At 35.8% G+C, this 16,881-nt stretch overlaps 1 protein-coding gene across 3 annotated transcripts in view; it reads left to right on the plus strand.

Moving 5' to 3' along the window:
* LOC125157828 (uncharacterized) overlaps positions 1–16,881 on the plus strand; it is a 412,592-nt gene that overhangs the window by 326,324 nt on the left and 69,387 nt on the right. For all 3 annotated transcript variants that reach the window (XM_047844867.1, XM_047844868.1, XM_047844869.1), the window contains 2 exons: positions 10,550–10,671; positions 11,078–12,588. In XM_047844867.1, coding sequence (XP_047700823.1) covers positions 10,550–10,671; positions 11,078–12,588 — 1,633 coding nt within the window. The remainder of the gene's footprint in view (positions 1–10,549; positions 10,672–11,077; positions 12,589–16,881) is intronic.

Here is a 16,881-nt window from a genome sequence, read left to right on the forward strand (position 1 = left end):
CAGTCAGACCTGATGTCTGCCCCCAGCCCACCGCTGGGGCCACAGTCAGACTGGTGTGTGCCTTCTCTTCCCCTCTCCTAGGGGCGAGATTCACTGTGGGGTGGTGTGGCTCGTCTGGGCTACTTGCACCCTGCCAGGCTTGTGATGCTAGGGATCTGGCGTATTAGCTGGGGTGGGTAGGCAAGGTGCACGGGGGCAGGAGGGGCAGGCTTAGATCGCTTCTCCTTAGGTGATCCACTTCAGGAGGGGCCCTGTGGCAGCGGGAGGGAGTCAGATCCGCTGCCGGAGGTTTGGCTGCGCAGAAGCGCAGAGTTGGGTGTTTGCGCGGAGGGAGCAAGTTCCCTGGCAGGAACTGGTTCTCTTTGGGATTTTGGCTGGGGGATGGGCGTTGGAGATGGCGCTGGCGAGCGCCTTTGTTCCCCACCAAACTGAGCTCTGTTGTCAGGGGGCTCAGCAGCTCTCCCTCCCTTTGTCCTCCAGCCTTCCCGCTTTCCGAGCAGAGCTGTTAACTTATGACCTCCCAGACGCTAAGTCGCCCTTGTTGTGGGAACACAGTCCGTCAGGCCCCTCCGCTTTTGCCAGCCAGACTCGGGGGCTCTGCTTGGCCGGCGAGCCGCCCCTCCGCCCCGGCTCCCTCCCGCCAGTCCGTGGAGCGCGCACCACCTCGCCGCCCTTCCTACCCTCTTCCGCGGGCCTCTCGTCTGCGTTTGGCTCCGGCGACTCCGTTCTGCTAATCCTCTGGCGGTTTTCTGGGTTATTTAGGCAGGTGTAGATGGAATCTAAGTGATCAGCAGGATGTGCGGTGAGCCCAGCGTCCTCCTAAGCCGCCATCTTTTCTATTCTATGTATTTGTTTTTTATGCCAGTAATATTCTGTTTTGACTAATACAGTTTTGTAACATAGTTTGGAATCAGGAAGTGTGATAACTTCAGCTTTGTTCTTCTCTTTCAAAAATGCTTTGGCTATTTAGGTTCTTTTGTGGTTCCATATGAATTCTAGAATTGTTATTCATGTGAAAATGTTATTAGTATTTTTATAAGAATTTAATTGTATCTGTAGATAACTTTGGGTAGTATAGAAATTTTAATTAATATTATTTCTTCCAACCCATGAACATGGGTATTTTTCCATTTATTTATGTCCTCAATTTCTTCTATCATTATTTTATAGTATTCAGTGTACAGATCTATCACCTCCTCAGTTAAATGTATTCCTATGTGTTTTATTATTTTTTGATAATTATTCTTATCTTTAAACAGAAAAAGTACAGCTTGTTTAAATCTATTTTTCACAAATACATTTTGAACACTGTAACTGGAAGTTCAGTCATGACAATAAGAAAATTTTTAAAAATGAAGAATTGACCTATTAGCTAGGATTTTGCTACATCCATAAGTCACATGCTATCCCTTTAATACTGCTTCCAGAGTTTGTCATTTGACATAAATCAATGTGACCTTTGTAATTACTAACATTTCTATTAGCAAAGAATAATAATTTGCAGCTCAGCAATTTCGTATGTAATCCATAGTAACCAATCTGCAGGGGAAAATCACACTGTAAATTTTACAAACTAATAACCTAAATGTTGATACACATTAGTTAGTTGATCTATAAAAAAACATTTTCAAATCTAATTCAGAGATATTATAACTATGTCTTGGGTATTTGTCAGCAAATCAATAACTAGAAACAACCAAAAATTATAGCAATATAGTTCTTCTGTTATTTCCTTAACTTTGTTTTAATCTATTATTCATCCAATGGTGATATATGGAGAGTCCTCTTTAGTTTTAAGTATTATTTGAAGTCACTGAATTCTTAAAATGAGATTATAAATTATGAGTTTTTCCTTCCTAGTAACTTACATCATAGTTAGAAATCAAAACTTGAACTCAAGGGTTATAATCAGATAACTTTAGGGTTCAGAATGGTACCTTAAATAATTGAAGCAGGCCAGATATATAAAAATAAGAAGTGACTGGGAAAGTTGTGGACCAGGAGTCATGGGCTTGCCTAAATGTATTCAAATTCAAATGTATTTTTTTAATTTATTTTTTAAAATTTACATCCAAGTTAGTTAGCATATAGTGCAACAATGATTTCAGGGGTATATTCCTTAATACCCCTTACCCATTTAACCCATCCCCAATCCCACAACCCCTGCAGTAACCCTCTGTATGTTCTCCATAAGAGTCTATGTTTTGTCTCCCTCCCTGTATTTATATTATTTTTGCTTCCCTTCCCTTATGTTCATCTGTTTTGTATCTTAAACTCCTCATGTGAGTAAAGTCATATGATATTTGTCTGTCTCTGACTGACTAATTTCGCCTAGCATAATATCCTCTAGTTCCAACCACATAGTTGCGAATGGCAAGATTTCATTCTTTTTGATTGCCGAGTAACCACAACCACATCTTCTTTATCCATTCATCCATCAATGGAACTTTGAGCTCTTCCCATACTTTGGCTATTGCAGTTATGCTGTTTTGAAGGGGCACATGCACCCCAATGTTTATAGCAACACTATCAAATTCAAATGTATTTTAAAAGATTGTACCATGCTGGTCAATCATAAAAAGTTTTAGAATCAGATTAGACTCACCAACTACTAAAATAAGGCAATAGAGCACCTGGGTGGCTCAGTCGGTTAAGTGACCAACTTCAGCTCAGATCATGATCTTACTGTTCATGGGTTCGAGGCCCGCATTGGGGCTTTGTGCTGACAGCTCGGAGCCTAGAGCCTGCTTCGGATTCTGTGTCTCCCTGTCTCCCTGCCCCTTCCCCTCTAATGCTATGTCTCTCCCTATCAAAATAGAAATTTTTAAAAAGATAATAAATAATAAAATAAAATAAGGCAATCGATGATTGTCCAAGAATTAAGTGCACACAAAAAACTAAAGTATTGTAAATTCAAAAGAAATTAAACTGTTAATCTGAAAATTTTTTCATAGAGTAAAATATAATCTGGATTTAGAAGATTTTGATGGACAAAACTGGGTAAGGTCATATAGGCAGGGAGAAATATTTTAATTTTGTCCCATCCCTTAATATCTGACATTTTCTTTTAAACTTGTCTTCTTGGGAATTTATGAAAATATTATTCTTAGTTCAAATTAAAGGCAAATATTTGTTGTTATCTATAATATTCAAAACAACTTTTACCCTCCCCCCCCCCAGATTATATCCAAATGATGTCAAGAATTATTTCCAATAAATAACTGAACTTATAGGAGGGGTTAAACATAGTTGGCTAAATTTAAACACTAACATTTAAATAGCTTAAGGTAATACCAGTGAAAACATATACTTGTGATGTATTTTTCTTGAATAAGTATCCATACACATTAAAAATATCATAAATTAATATACTGTAAACTTTATTCTTGAGATATTTTATAAAAATGTTTATGCTTTTCTCTTTCAAGCCCCTCTAGCCTACGTGAAGTTGAATTCACATTTTAGAAAAAGTAATTCCAATGAGATAATTTGATATGACATGAAGTCTCAAATGAAGACATTTTATTGTTTTTAAGTTTATATTTAAATTCCAGTTAGTTAACATACAGTGTAATATTAGTTTAACATGTAACATGTAATGATTCAACACTTCCATACAGCATCTGGTGTTCATCCCAATAAGTACAATCTTTAATCCCCATAACCTATTTCACCCATTATTCTACCCTCTAGTTTGTTCTCTATAGCTAAGAGTCTGTTACTTAGTTTGCCTCTTTCTATTTTTTTTTTACCTTTCAGTCATTTGTTTCTTAAATTCAACATATGAGTGATATATTGTATTTTTCTTTCTTTGACTAACTTATTTCACTTAGCATGATACTCTTCTGCTACATACACATTGTTGGATATGACAGGATCTCATTCTTTTTATGGCTGACTCATATTCCATTATGTATCCACCACTTCTTTCAATCCATTTATTAGTCCATGGACACTTGGGCTGTTTCTGTAACTTGGCTATTGTAGAAAATGCTGCTATAAACATTAGTGTGCATGTATCCATTTGAAATAGTATTTGTGTAATATTTGGGTAAATTCCTAGTAGTTCAATTGCTGGAACATAAGGTAGTTCTAGTTTAACTCTTTGAGTAACCTCCATATAATTTTCCAGAGTGGTTGTACCAGTTTCTATTTCTACCACCAGTGTAAGGTTTCCTTCTCTCCACATCCTTGCCAACTCCTGTTGTTTCTTCTGTTGTTATTTTTGGCCATTCTGACGGGTGTGAAGTGACATCTCATTGTAGTTTTGATTTGTATTTCCCTGATGATCAGTGATGTTGAGCACCTATTCATGTTAGCCATCTGAATTTCTTCTTTAGAAAAATGTCTATTCATGTCTACTGCCCATTTCTTAATTGGACAGTTCATTATGTGGATGTTGAGTTTTATAAGTTCTTTATATATTTTGTATACAAACCCATTATCATATATGTCATTTGCAAATACCTCTTCACATTCCAAAGGTTGACTTTTAGTTTTGTTGACTATTTCCTTCACTGTGAAGTTTTGGGGTTTTTTGTTTTTCTTTTTTTGAGGAAGTTACAATAGTTTGTTGTTGTTGTTGTTGTTGTTGTTGTTTTTGCTTTTGTTTCGTTTGCTTCAGGAAACATCTACAGAGAAGTTCGTATGTCTGAATATCAAAAAGGTTACTGTCTGTATTTTCTAGGATTTGATGTTTCAGGTCTCATGTTTAGGTCTTTGATCCATTTGAATTTACTTTTGTGTATGGTGTAAGAAAGTGGTCCAGTTTCATTCTTTTACATGTTGCTGTCCACTTTTCCCAACACCATTTGTTGAAGAGACATTTTCCCATTGGATATTCTTTCCTGCTTTGTTGAAGATTAATTGGCCATATAGTTGTGGATTCATTTATAGGTTTTCTATTGTAATCTAATTATTTATGTGTCCATTTTTGTGCCACTACCATGCTGTTTTGTTCACTATAGCTTTGCAATATAACTTGAAGTCTGGAGTTATGATGTCTTCAGCTTTGCTTTTCTTTTTCAAGGTTGCTTTGGCTATTTGGGTTCTTTTGTGGTTTCATACATATTTTAGGATTGTTTGCTGTAGTTCTGTTAAAATGCTGTTGTTGGTGGTGGTTTGATAATGATTTTATTAAATGTGTAGATTATTTTGGTAATATAGACATTGTAACAATATTTCTTCTTCCAATCCACGAGCATAGATGGAGCATTCCATTTTTTGGTGTCATCTTCAATTTCTTTCAACAGTGTTTTATAGTTTTCAGAGTACCAGTATTTCACCACTTTGGCTGCATTTTTCCTAAGCATCTTATTGTTCTTGGTGCAATTGTAAATGGAATTGATTCCTTCATTTCTCTCTCTGCTGCTTTATTATTGGTATACACAAATGGAACAGATTTCTATACATTAACTGTGTATCATGAGACTTTGCTGAATTTGTTTATCAGTTCTAGCAGTTTTTTGGTGGAGTCTTTCAGGTTTTCTATACAGAGTATCATGTCATCTGCAAGTAGTCAAAGTTTTACATCTTCCTTGCCAATTCAACTGCCTTTCATTTCTTTTTGTTGTCTGACTGTTGTGGCTAGAACTTCCAGTACTCTGTTAATTAACAGTGGTGGGAGTGGACAACCTTGTCTTATTCCTGACTATAGAAGAAAAGCTGCCAGTTTTACTTCATTTAGGATGATATTAGCTATGGGTTTTTCATAGATGGTCTTGATTATGTTGAGGTATGTTCCCTGTATCCCTACTTTGTTGAGGGTTTATATAATGAATGGGTGTACTTAGTCTAATGCTTTTTTGGCATCTATTGAGATTATCATATGGTTCTTCTCCTTTCTTTTATTAATGTGGTGTATCACATTGATATATTTGCCAATATTGAGCCACTCTTGCAACCCAAGACTAGATCCCACTTGATTCTACTGAAGTATTGTTTTGTGACGGAGAAAGAGAGCGAGAACAAGCACAAGCAGGAGAGGGGAAGAGGGAGAGGGAGAAAGAGAAACTTAAGCAGGCTCCATGCCCAGCATGGAGCCAAACAAGGGACTTGATTTCATGACTGTGAGATTATGGCCTGAGATGAAATCAAGAGTCAGATGCTTAACTGAGCCACCCAGGCATCCATGAATGATTTTTTAAATATATTGTTGGATTTGGTTTGCTAGTATTTTATTGAGAATTTTTACATCCATGTTCAACAGGGATATTGGCCTGTAGTTCTCTTTTTTAGTGTATCTATCTGGTTTTGATACCAGGATAATACTAGCCTCATAGAATGAGTTTATAAGTTTTCCTTCCTTTTCTATTTTTTGGGAATAGTTTGAGAATATGTATTAACTTCTTTAAATGTTTGGTAGAATTCTCCTGTGGATCCACCTGGTCCTGGACTTTTGTTTGTTAAGAGATTTTTGTTTACTGATTCAATTTATTTGCTGCTTATCAGTCTGTTCAACTTTTCTATTTCTTCCTGTTTCAGTTTTGGTATTTTATATATTTCTAGAAATTTTCCTTTTCTTCCAAGTTGTTCAATTCCTTGGCATATAGTTTTTCATAATACTCACTTCCATTGTATTTCTGTGGTATTGGTTGTTATTTCTCCTCTCTCATTTGTGATTTTATTCATTTGGGTCCTTTTCTGTCTTTTTCATAAGTGAGGATAGAGGCTTATCAATTTTATTTTTTTTTCTAAGAACCAGCTCCTAGTTTCATTGATTTGTTGTTTTGTGTTTTTTTGTTTCCTTTCTATATCATTTATTTCTGCTTTAATCTTTATTAGCTCCTTCCTTTCCCTAGCTTTAAGCTTTGGTTATTGTTCCTTTCTAGCTATTTTATGTGTAAGGTCAGGTTGTTTATTTCCTAAACTGTTGAAGGAACTATTCTCCCTGCTGGGCTAAAAGACTTTTTTGCACTTTACTTTTTTTTACATTTTTAAAATATAAAATCTCCTTTGCTCTTGGGTCATACAAAAACAGATCATAGGCTGGATTTGGCCGGCAGGGCATAGAATACTTGGATATTCTGGTTTCTTTCTTTGAAATTGAATAGCAAATGGGAATTCTTACAAGTGATGCTTTCCCAAAGTAAACCTCTAGGGAAATGTACCATGTACAATGATGGGGATAGTTTACCAAAAGGAGGACCATTTAAGAGTTAAGTTTCATAAGTACAGACCTTACTTCGTTTATTTCTTTTTTAGATTTTTAAAAAAAATTTATATTTATTTATGAATACAATTTATTGTCAAATTGGCTTACATACAACACCCAGTACTCATCCCAACAAGTGCCCTAACAATGAATATTTTATTTATTTTTGAGAGAGTGCAAGCAGGGGAGGGTCAGAGAGAGGGAGACAGAGGATCTGAAGTGGCTTTGCACTGACAGCAGTGAGCCAGGTGTGGAGCTTGAACTCATGAACTGCTATATCACTGGGGACAAAGTCAGATGCCCAACCAACTGAGCTACTCGGGTGCCCCTGGATCTTACTTCTTTTAGAAAGTAAAGGGGATTCTCCGGGCGCCTGGGTGGCGCAGTGGGTTAAGCGTCCGACTTCAGCCAGGTCACGATCTCGCGGTCCGTGAGTTCGAGCCCCGCGTCAGGCTCTGGGCTGATGGCTCGGAGCCTGGAGCCTGTTTCTGATTCTGTGTCTCCCTCTCTCTCTGCCCCTCCCGCGTTCATGCTCTGTCTCTCTCTGTCCCAAAAATAAATAAACGTTGAAAAAAAAATTAAAAAAAAAAAAGTAAAGGGGATTCTTACTGTGCTCTAAAACTCCCTATTTAAGCCTTGGCATCCTCAAAATTTTTCAAATCACATGCTATGACTTCCTTATCATATAATTGCATTAAGATTAACATTAATTACACAAAAATACTTTTTATTAAAAAAAACATTATGGAGCAAAACCTTTCTATATAGCTTATTAACCGAACCTTTTTGTTATCTTCACATTCCCCATGCACCTAGAAGTTTGCCTGGGAGTCAGCTGTTAGACTCTGAGGCCTAGATAACAGTGAGTCTATTTCTTTTAGAACAGTGGCTAACTAGAATACAATTATATATTGTAGGTGTGTGGCCATGGCACTGATGTCATCAGATCAGGAAATGGTCTAATAAATTTATTCTTCTTAATGGCTAAAGTAATCTGTTAAGATTATTCGATAAAATTACAACTTTGTTCTATATAAGATGCAGTAAAAATAGATATAAATAAAGGAAAATGTGGATATAAACCTTTGGACAGAGTTTTACGGACTTAACTAAAAATCAGTTTAGTGTACAGTATAAAAGTGTACATTAATTCTTTTTTTTAATGTTTATTTATTTTGAGAGAGAGAGTGTGAGTGGGGGAGGGGTAGAGAGAGAGAGGGAGACACAGAATCAGAAGCAGGCTCCAGGCTCTGAGCTGTCCGCACAGAGCCCAACGTGGGGCCTGAACCCACAAGCCTCAAGATCATGACCTGAGCCAAAGTCAGACGCTCAACCGACTGAGCCACCTAGGCACCCCAAAACTGTACATTAATGCTTTAGAGGAAAGAAGCAACTTTCTAGAAAGAGGGGGAACTTTTTACAGATTCATTAGTTGGAGACATTTATTTAACAATCTAATTGAATTTAGTTTTCATAGCATTTTTTTCTCTCAATTAGAAATCAGTACTGTTCAGAATTACAGTTCTCAGGAAAGCATAGCCTTAGAGATAAAGATAGATTAGCTTTTACAAAGTTCTAATTAATTTATAAATATCTTTTACCCTCTTTTGATGTTAGTTGAAGTTTAATCACCTAGCAGAAAATATTTATTTCAAAAGTGTCACCTCTGGAAAGTGGTATTACTAGGAAGAACACTTAACCCTTCTGATACTCTACACCATCTTTTAAAGTATTCTTACTAAAGAAGATATTTGGTTTAGTTTTCCAAAAAGCAGACATAAATGTTTGTTATAGTCAAAGTCCCCAAACATCAGGAAGTATGACAATCCTAAATAACCACTGTGAATTCCATATTTATTGTGTTTTCTGTTAGATTTTTTTTATCAGTGTAGTAGAATATGTAGCTGCCTTTGGTTCTTTTGGAAAGAATAGAAACATTATCTATATAGTTCCTGAGGAGGCCAGGTATCCTGATAAATCCAATACATGAAAGGATATTAGTTGCAAATTCATAAAGGCAAATATTATTTTATTAAGCATATATTATTTTTAGTTGAATAAAGTTTGCTTATATTTTTCCTCACCCTTTAATTTTTTGTCTTGACTTTCAAACTAATGAAAACTAGTGAATTGGAGTCATAATAGAAAAGCTATTACTATGATTTGAGACTAGGAGTAAAAGAAATTCTGAGTACTGGCATGTTTTAGACGAATGTTTAGAAGCACATGAAATTTATTTCTTATATACTTCTCCTAGGGTGTGAAAATTTCAGTATTGTTCATGTTTGTTTGCCATATAAATCAACATTGCATTTCCTTTACACGTTATGTCTTACCAGTTTTCATAGTGAGTGTTTTCTCTTAGTCGCTAGTTCATGTGAGCCTCACAGTTGTCTGCTGAGACAGGACATTCTAAATCTTTTGTTATAATCAATTATAGAGTATATTAAACCTCATGGAATTTTTTTTCTTATATCATACCTAAATGTCATGTTATAAGTCTATTTTTTGCACGGGTTTTATTGAAAATGGAGTAAATCTTTTGTGTAGATAAAACTCATTTTGTTCATTTCTTTAACTTTCTCTTCTCCTGTGCTTGGACTCCTTATTTGTCTAAAAGACACATTTTTAAGGTATGTTATATGTGAAGGTTAACAATAAAATATTAACAGCAACTATGATGTCCCTGAAGGCTCCTTTTGGTTGAAAGAAACAGAACCCCATTCATACTACCTTGAGAAAAACCAAAAGGAGGGTGATAAGAACTTAAGTCAAGGATCATCATTACCATAGAGAACTCAAGGACAGAAAGTAAATATTTAGGAGGAACTGGAATCAGGAACCCATGTAAAAATGTTTTCGTCTGTCTAGAGGCATATGATATGTGGTTTCAACTTCCTTTATGTATGGCTGTTTTATTCTTCACATTCTCTGCTTCTTGACTTTTTTCTACTTCTCTAGGCATATGACAGACTGTTTTCTCGTAGTGCCTGAGAATGCCTGTGCACACTTCAAACACAGCAGAAAAACACCTGAATTCTAACTCTAAATCCCAAGTAAAGAGAATCTACTCCAATTTGGGTAAAATTCCAGCTACCTACAACCAAGAGACTGGGTAACAGTACCAATGCAGCATTGGGAATGGCCATTAGTTCTTGGAAAGGTAGAGGCTAGGAACACACCTTACAACATATCTATCATGTCTGCCCTTATACTTAAATATTAATTCTGGAGTTTTACTTTGGAAGAGGTTCTCACTATGACTTTCCCTCAAGCACAAGTGAAGCTAATGAAGTGATATACTCCCCTCAATCAAAATTACTAAGTGTGCTATTTTTCATGGTAAATGCAACTGAGAATTTATAACTTGGTTTATGATTGATTTTGCTTTTACAGCCAATAACTACAACTAATTCATCAAGTGAACTTATATTCTCACTTCAAGATGTGTCCCTTCCAATTGAAATAGTACCAGAAAAATTTGAATATTTTTCCCCAGAAAGGCTCAACACTCCAAGGTAAGCCTCACTAAAAACCAGATCTACAACCTTAACTTGGTGTAGAATATAGAAAGTTTGTTTTATTTTCCATTACATTATTAACATGATATTCAAGTCCCAAAATAATGATTCATTGATTAGAAAGGAACAAGAAAATAGTACATTTCAAGAGAGTGTCCTAGGCAGGCTATTACTTTCAGCTGTAATGGAAAACAGTTAATGTAAGGGTAAATGCAAGTGTAAAATCTGCTTACACTGATACTATTCCAATTTGTTCACAAGAATGTTGGTGGTGTTTCTTACTTTCTACAACCTGATAGAAATGTGTACTCTATAGTATTTTCACACAGAAAGGTTTTCAACAGAGAAAACATTTAACATTTGATGAATATTTTTAAGGTGTTCATGTTTGTCTTTCTTTAAGTAATGAAGGAGCAATTGTGATGTCACATGATGAAGGAAGCAAGTCTGAAACAGAAGCTTCTGATACAAAAATTTCTGAAATTTCAACGGGTTCTTTGGACTATAAAAGTCTCAAAGACCTAAAAATAATTGAAAGTGACACCCCTTTGCTGGAATCTGGCTCTGAAAGATGTGTGATTGATTCTGACTCTGATAGAGGCATTGGTTTGGACTCTGACTTAGAACAGCACTCAAAAGACTCTGATTCAATAATATGGGGAATGGACTCAGACTCAGAAAAATGTCTCATGGACTCAAACTCTGTGAAACATCTGCAAGAAGCAGAAAAATACCAGGTGGCTTCAAGTTCTATGAAAGACCTGATGGAGTCAGAGCAACAGCTAGTGGGAGTTGAACAATGCCAGATGGACTCTGACTCTTTGAAACACTGGATGGACTCAGATTCAGAAAAATGTTTGGCAGACTCTGACTCTGAAAAATATGGGTTGAACTCAGACAGTGAAAGACCTGAGATGGATTCAGACTCAGAAAAATCCCCTATGGCTTCTGCATCTGTGAAACACCCGCTAAAGGCAGAAAAATGCAAAATAGCTTCAGATTCTGTAAAAAGCCTGATGGAATCTCCGAAAATGTTGATGGAGACCAAACAACACTGGATGCTCTCTGCTTCTGAGAGGTATGTGATAGACTCAGACATGGATAGAGATGAAATGGACTCAGCTTCTGCATCGTCAGTATGTCTGATGGGGGAAGAAAAACACCAGGAAAAGATAAGATCTAAGAGATATATAATGGAATCTGATTCTGAACCATGTGAGATGGACTCAGACTCAGAAAGATATGGGCTAGCCTCAACAGCTGTGAAATGTGTCATGGATGCTAAAACATTCCAGTTCAGCACTGATACTGAGGGATGCAGGATGGATTCTTGGTCTGAAAGACATACAAATGACTTAGATTCTGAAAGCCCAGAGATGGTCTCTGATTCAGTGAAACACACAATTAAGGCTGAAAATTGCCAGAGGGCCTCTGACTTGGAAAGTTTATGGATGGGCCTCAGGTTTGAATCTAAAAGATGCTGGACTGACTCTGAAAGACAAAAATTGAACTTTGACTATGGTAGATGTTGGGATAGCTCTGGAAGATATCAATTTAGGTCCGAAAGAATTCAGCATAGCTCTGGAAAATGTAGGGATGACCCTCAAAAAAGTTGGGATAGCTTTGAAAGACATCAAATAGACCCCAATTCTGGAAAATATCTAGCAGATTCTGAAAATAAAAGACATAAAAATGAGTTTGAAAGTGAAAGACTCATGATGGATATGGCGAAGGAACAGTGTCTGATATTTGAAAATAAGAGACTTCAAACAGATGAAGACAAGAAAAGGTATCTCATAACATCTGACAGTGAACAAGAGCACAAGATTGTATTTCACAATGAAAGACACCCCGTTTACTCAGAAAATGAAGCACAAAGGCTTGGTGCTCGCAAGAAGGATAATCGTCCTCAGGGTAAGCCTAAATATGTGTGACTTTTGAAAGTATAATTAATAACATGGTGACAATTACAAAATGTCAGTAGCTTTAACGGGTTTGTGCCTGAGATCATTTCATCAGAAGCTCAGAGAAAAGGCATCTTCATTCTAGATTTCCATTCACTTTTGAAAATTAGGCAAATAGGAGCACCTGGCTCGCTCAGTCAGTAGAGCATGTGACTCTTGATCTTGGGGTTGTAAATTGAAGCTCCATGTTGGGTGTAGAGGTTACTTAAAATCTTCAATAAAATTAGACAAATCATCTCTCTTTATCTACTTCATAAAAGAATAAAAATTAGAGAATTATTAGCAAATATGGTTATTTGTGCCTAGAAAACAGCATGCTAAATTTTGCTCCGATTGTTCTGGAATGGGTCAGTAGAAATTGCTCGTAAACTTTTCCCCATTAGTTGGTGTGAAAAGTAGTATCCAAGCCTAACGATACAGACATCCAGCTTAACTTGCTTCTCTCAAAATTATTATAAAAGCTGCATAATTCTCAATAAATAGTTGGCATTTACCTTGTTAGTCACATTTACTTTTACTTCACACTACATCATTATAATTCTCCATTTCCTAAACCATTGCATTAAGGTATGCTTAAAACAAAGGACCTATTATCATTTCATAAAATGTTTTTCTTTGTATTATTCATTTTCCACAGAGTCCTTTAGCTACAATTCAAAGGAGAAAAAAAACTAAGAACTTGACCCCTAAACATTCAAAAGAGATTTTACCTCTGAAAATATAACAAGAAATTTTGTGCTTCAATAAACTCCAGTGACTCTTCAAAAATAGATCATTTGAAATAGTATATATTTAATGTATGATAAAGTTTTCCTATTTTAATATGCTATTTATACAGGAGTCTTTGAAATTTATCCTATATAATACTGACTTTTACATGTTATATTCTTTTAAGTAGAACAGGTTATTGAATCCAATAAAAATATACTATATATTTTTGGGCATTTACTAACACAAAGTGTTATCCATGGGTTTCCTTGATTGTCAGACAGGTACATTTATCCTCAAGCCATTAATTCAGTTGGATTAACTGTGCAATATTTTATTTGAACAGTCAGAGGAAAATATTCATCTCATTCTTTATATTCCCTAACAAAAATAATCTGGTTTCAATTAGAAATGAAATTCTATTGGAAAAGATTAAGGAGTGTAAGAAATGAATTTCTGAGATCCTCTTACAATGCAACATATTGGTAGGGTGGTGAAAGAAGTATGCTACCTTTCATGAAGAGGGGGAAAACCCTTAAAACAATGTTTTTATTGGATTTGAATTTGGTAACACTAAGTTGAATTATCTCCTAACCAAATATCATTCTCTTCTAACAAGGCAATATTAGTGATTCTTTAAGAGTTGTATAAATTAGCATGGAGGGTATAAAGATTAACATTTCACATTCAGCTTCAGTTTTGATATTTTCAAACAATATCTAATAAATGTCCAGTGAAATAGCATAACTACTTCTAAAGAACTCAACTGCACTGTTATTGATGTGCTTTGTAAAATTTTGCCAATCAAGTGCTTACCATATGCTCAGCATACAATAAAAACATAAATGTATAATACCTTAAATTTCTAAATAACACCTTTCAGCCTTCCAAAGTCCATTAATATGAAAATAACAACCATCTAATATTGTCAAGCACTGTGCTACACAAGTCACATGCATTATTACATCTAAACCCATCCTTTACATAATACCTAAGCTTTATACAACACTGCTAGGAAAAACTCTAAGCATTGTATGCATACTAATCTGTTAGTACCAATTCACTAGAACCAATTAATGAATACTAATTCACAAGTTTTACATGTGTGAATTCATTAAACCCTTACAGCAATCTAGGACATAGGCACGTTTATCATTTCTAGTTGACCAATGAAGAAACTGAGGCACAAAGAAATTATATAATTAACCAAGGTAACATAATACATGGCAGTCAAGATATGAACCCATGCTCCAAAGTCTGTGCTATTAAACATGAAGACATCTTTCAGCTAAGAAGAATATATACTATCCCAGGGTGCCTGGGTGGCTCATTCAGTTAAGCGTCCGACTTCGTCTCAGGTCATGATCTCACAGTTTGTGGGTTTGAACCTTGTGTTGGGCTCTGTGCTGACAGCTCAGAGCCTGGCGCCTGCTTCGGATTCTGTGTCTCCCTCTATCTCTGCCCCTCCTCTGCTCTCTCTCTCTCTCTCTCTCTCTCAAAAATAAATGAACAGTAAAATAATTCAGAAGAACATGAATTATTCCAATTTTATAGTGAGAAAAATGAGGCTATAACGCTCAAAAGAGTTGTGCTGGACTTTGATACTGGATTTATCTGCCTCCAGAGCCTGAGTTTTTAAGTATGTTGCTTATATCTCAACTCTTGTTTAACCTCATATTCTTTTTTGTAATTTTTATTTATTTACTTTTAATTTATTTAGATTCAAGTTAGCTAACATACAGTGTAGTATTTGTTTCTGGTAAAACACAGTGATTCATCACTTACATATAACACCCAGTGATCATCCCAATAAACTTCCTCCGTAATATCCATCTCCCATTTCGCCCATCCCCCCACACACCTCCCTCCAACAACAGTGTGTTCTCTATATTTGAGAGTCTCTTATGGTTTGCCTCCACTCTGTTTTTATCTTATTTTTCCATCCTTTCCCTTATGTTCATCTGTTGTGTTTCTTAAATTCCACATATGAGTGAAATCATATATTTGCCTTTCTCTGCCTGACTTATTTCACTTAGCATAATACAATCTCGTTCTATCCACATTGTTACAAATTGTAGATTTTGTTCTTTTTTATCACTGGTAGTATTCCATTGTAAATATATGACACATTTTCTTTATCCATTTATCAGTGGATGTACATTTAGGGTCTTTCCATAATTTGGCTATTATTGATAGTGCTTCTATAAACATTGGGGTGTATGTGCCCCTTCAAATCAGCATTTTTTGTATCCTTTGGATAAATACCTAGCAGTGCAATTGCTGGGTCATAGGGTAGTTCTATTTTTAGTTTTTGAGGAGCCTCCATACTGTTTTCCAGAGTAGCTGCACCAGTATTCATTCCTACCAACAGTGCAAAAGAGTTCCCCTTTCTCCACATCCTCGCTAACATCTATTATTTTCTGAGTTGTACATTTTAGCCATTCTGACAGGTGTGAGGAGGTATCTCAGTGTGGTTTTGATTTGAATTTCCCTGATGATGTGCAATGTTGAGCATCTTTTCATGTGTCTGTTATCTATCTGGATGTCTTCTTTGGAAAAGTGTCTATTCATGTCTTCTTCCCATTAATTCATTGTATTATTATTATTATTATTATTATTTTGGTGTTGAGTTTGGTAAGTTCTTTATAGATTTTAGATACTAACTCTTTATCTGATATGTCATTTACAAATATTTTCTCCCATTCCGTTGGTTGCCTTTTTGTTCATTGTTTCCTTAGCTGTGCAGAAACTTTTTATCTTGACGAAGTCCCAATAGTTCATTTTGTTTTTATTTCCCTTGCCTCTGGACGCATGTCTAGTAAGAAGGTGCTGTGGCCAAAGTCAAAGAGGTTGTTGCCTGTTTTCTTCTGTAGGATTTTGATGGTTTCTTGTCTCACATTAAGGTATTTCATCCATTTTGAGTTTATTTTTGTGTATGGTGTAAAAAGTGGTTCAGTTTCACTCTTCTGCATGTTGCTGCTGTTCAGTTTTCCCAGCACCATTTGCTGAAGAGACTCTCTTTTTTCCATTGGATACTCTTTCCTGCTTTGTTGAAGACTTTTGAAGAAGTTGGCCATACATTTGTGGGTCCATTACTGGGTTCTGTATTCTGTTCCATTGATTTATGTGTCTGTTTTTGTGCCAGGACCATACTGTCCTGATGATTACAGATTACAACTTTGTAATACAGCTTAAAGTCCAGAATTATGCTGCCTCCAGCTATGGTTTCCTTTTTTAACATTACTTTGGCTATTTGGGGTCTTTTGTGGTTCCATACAAATTTTAGGATTGTTTGTTCTAGCTCTGTGAATAATGATGGCATTATTTTGTAAGGATTGCACTGAATGTGTAGATTATTTGGGGTAGTATAGACTTAACAGTACTTGTTCTTAAAATCCATGAGTGCAGAATGTTTTTCCATTTCTTTCTGTCTTCCTCAATTCCTTTTATTAGCTTTCTGTAGTTTTCAGCATACAGACCTAACCTATTTGGTTAGGTTAATTCCTAGGTATCTTATGGTTTTGTATGCAATTGT

The sequence above is a fragment of the Prionailurus viverrinus genome, chromosome X, assembly GCF_022837055.1.
Source record: "Prionailurus viverrinus isolate Anna chromosome X, UM_Priviv_1.0, whole genome shotgun sequence".
NCBI classification, from domain to species: Eukaryota; Metazoa; Chordata; class Mammalia; order Carnivora; family Felidae; genus Prionailurus; species Prionailurus viverrinus.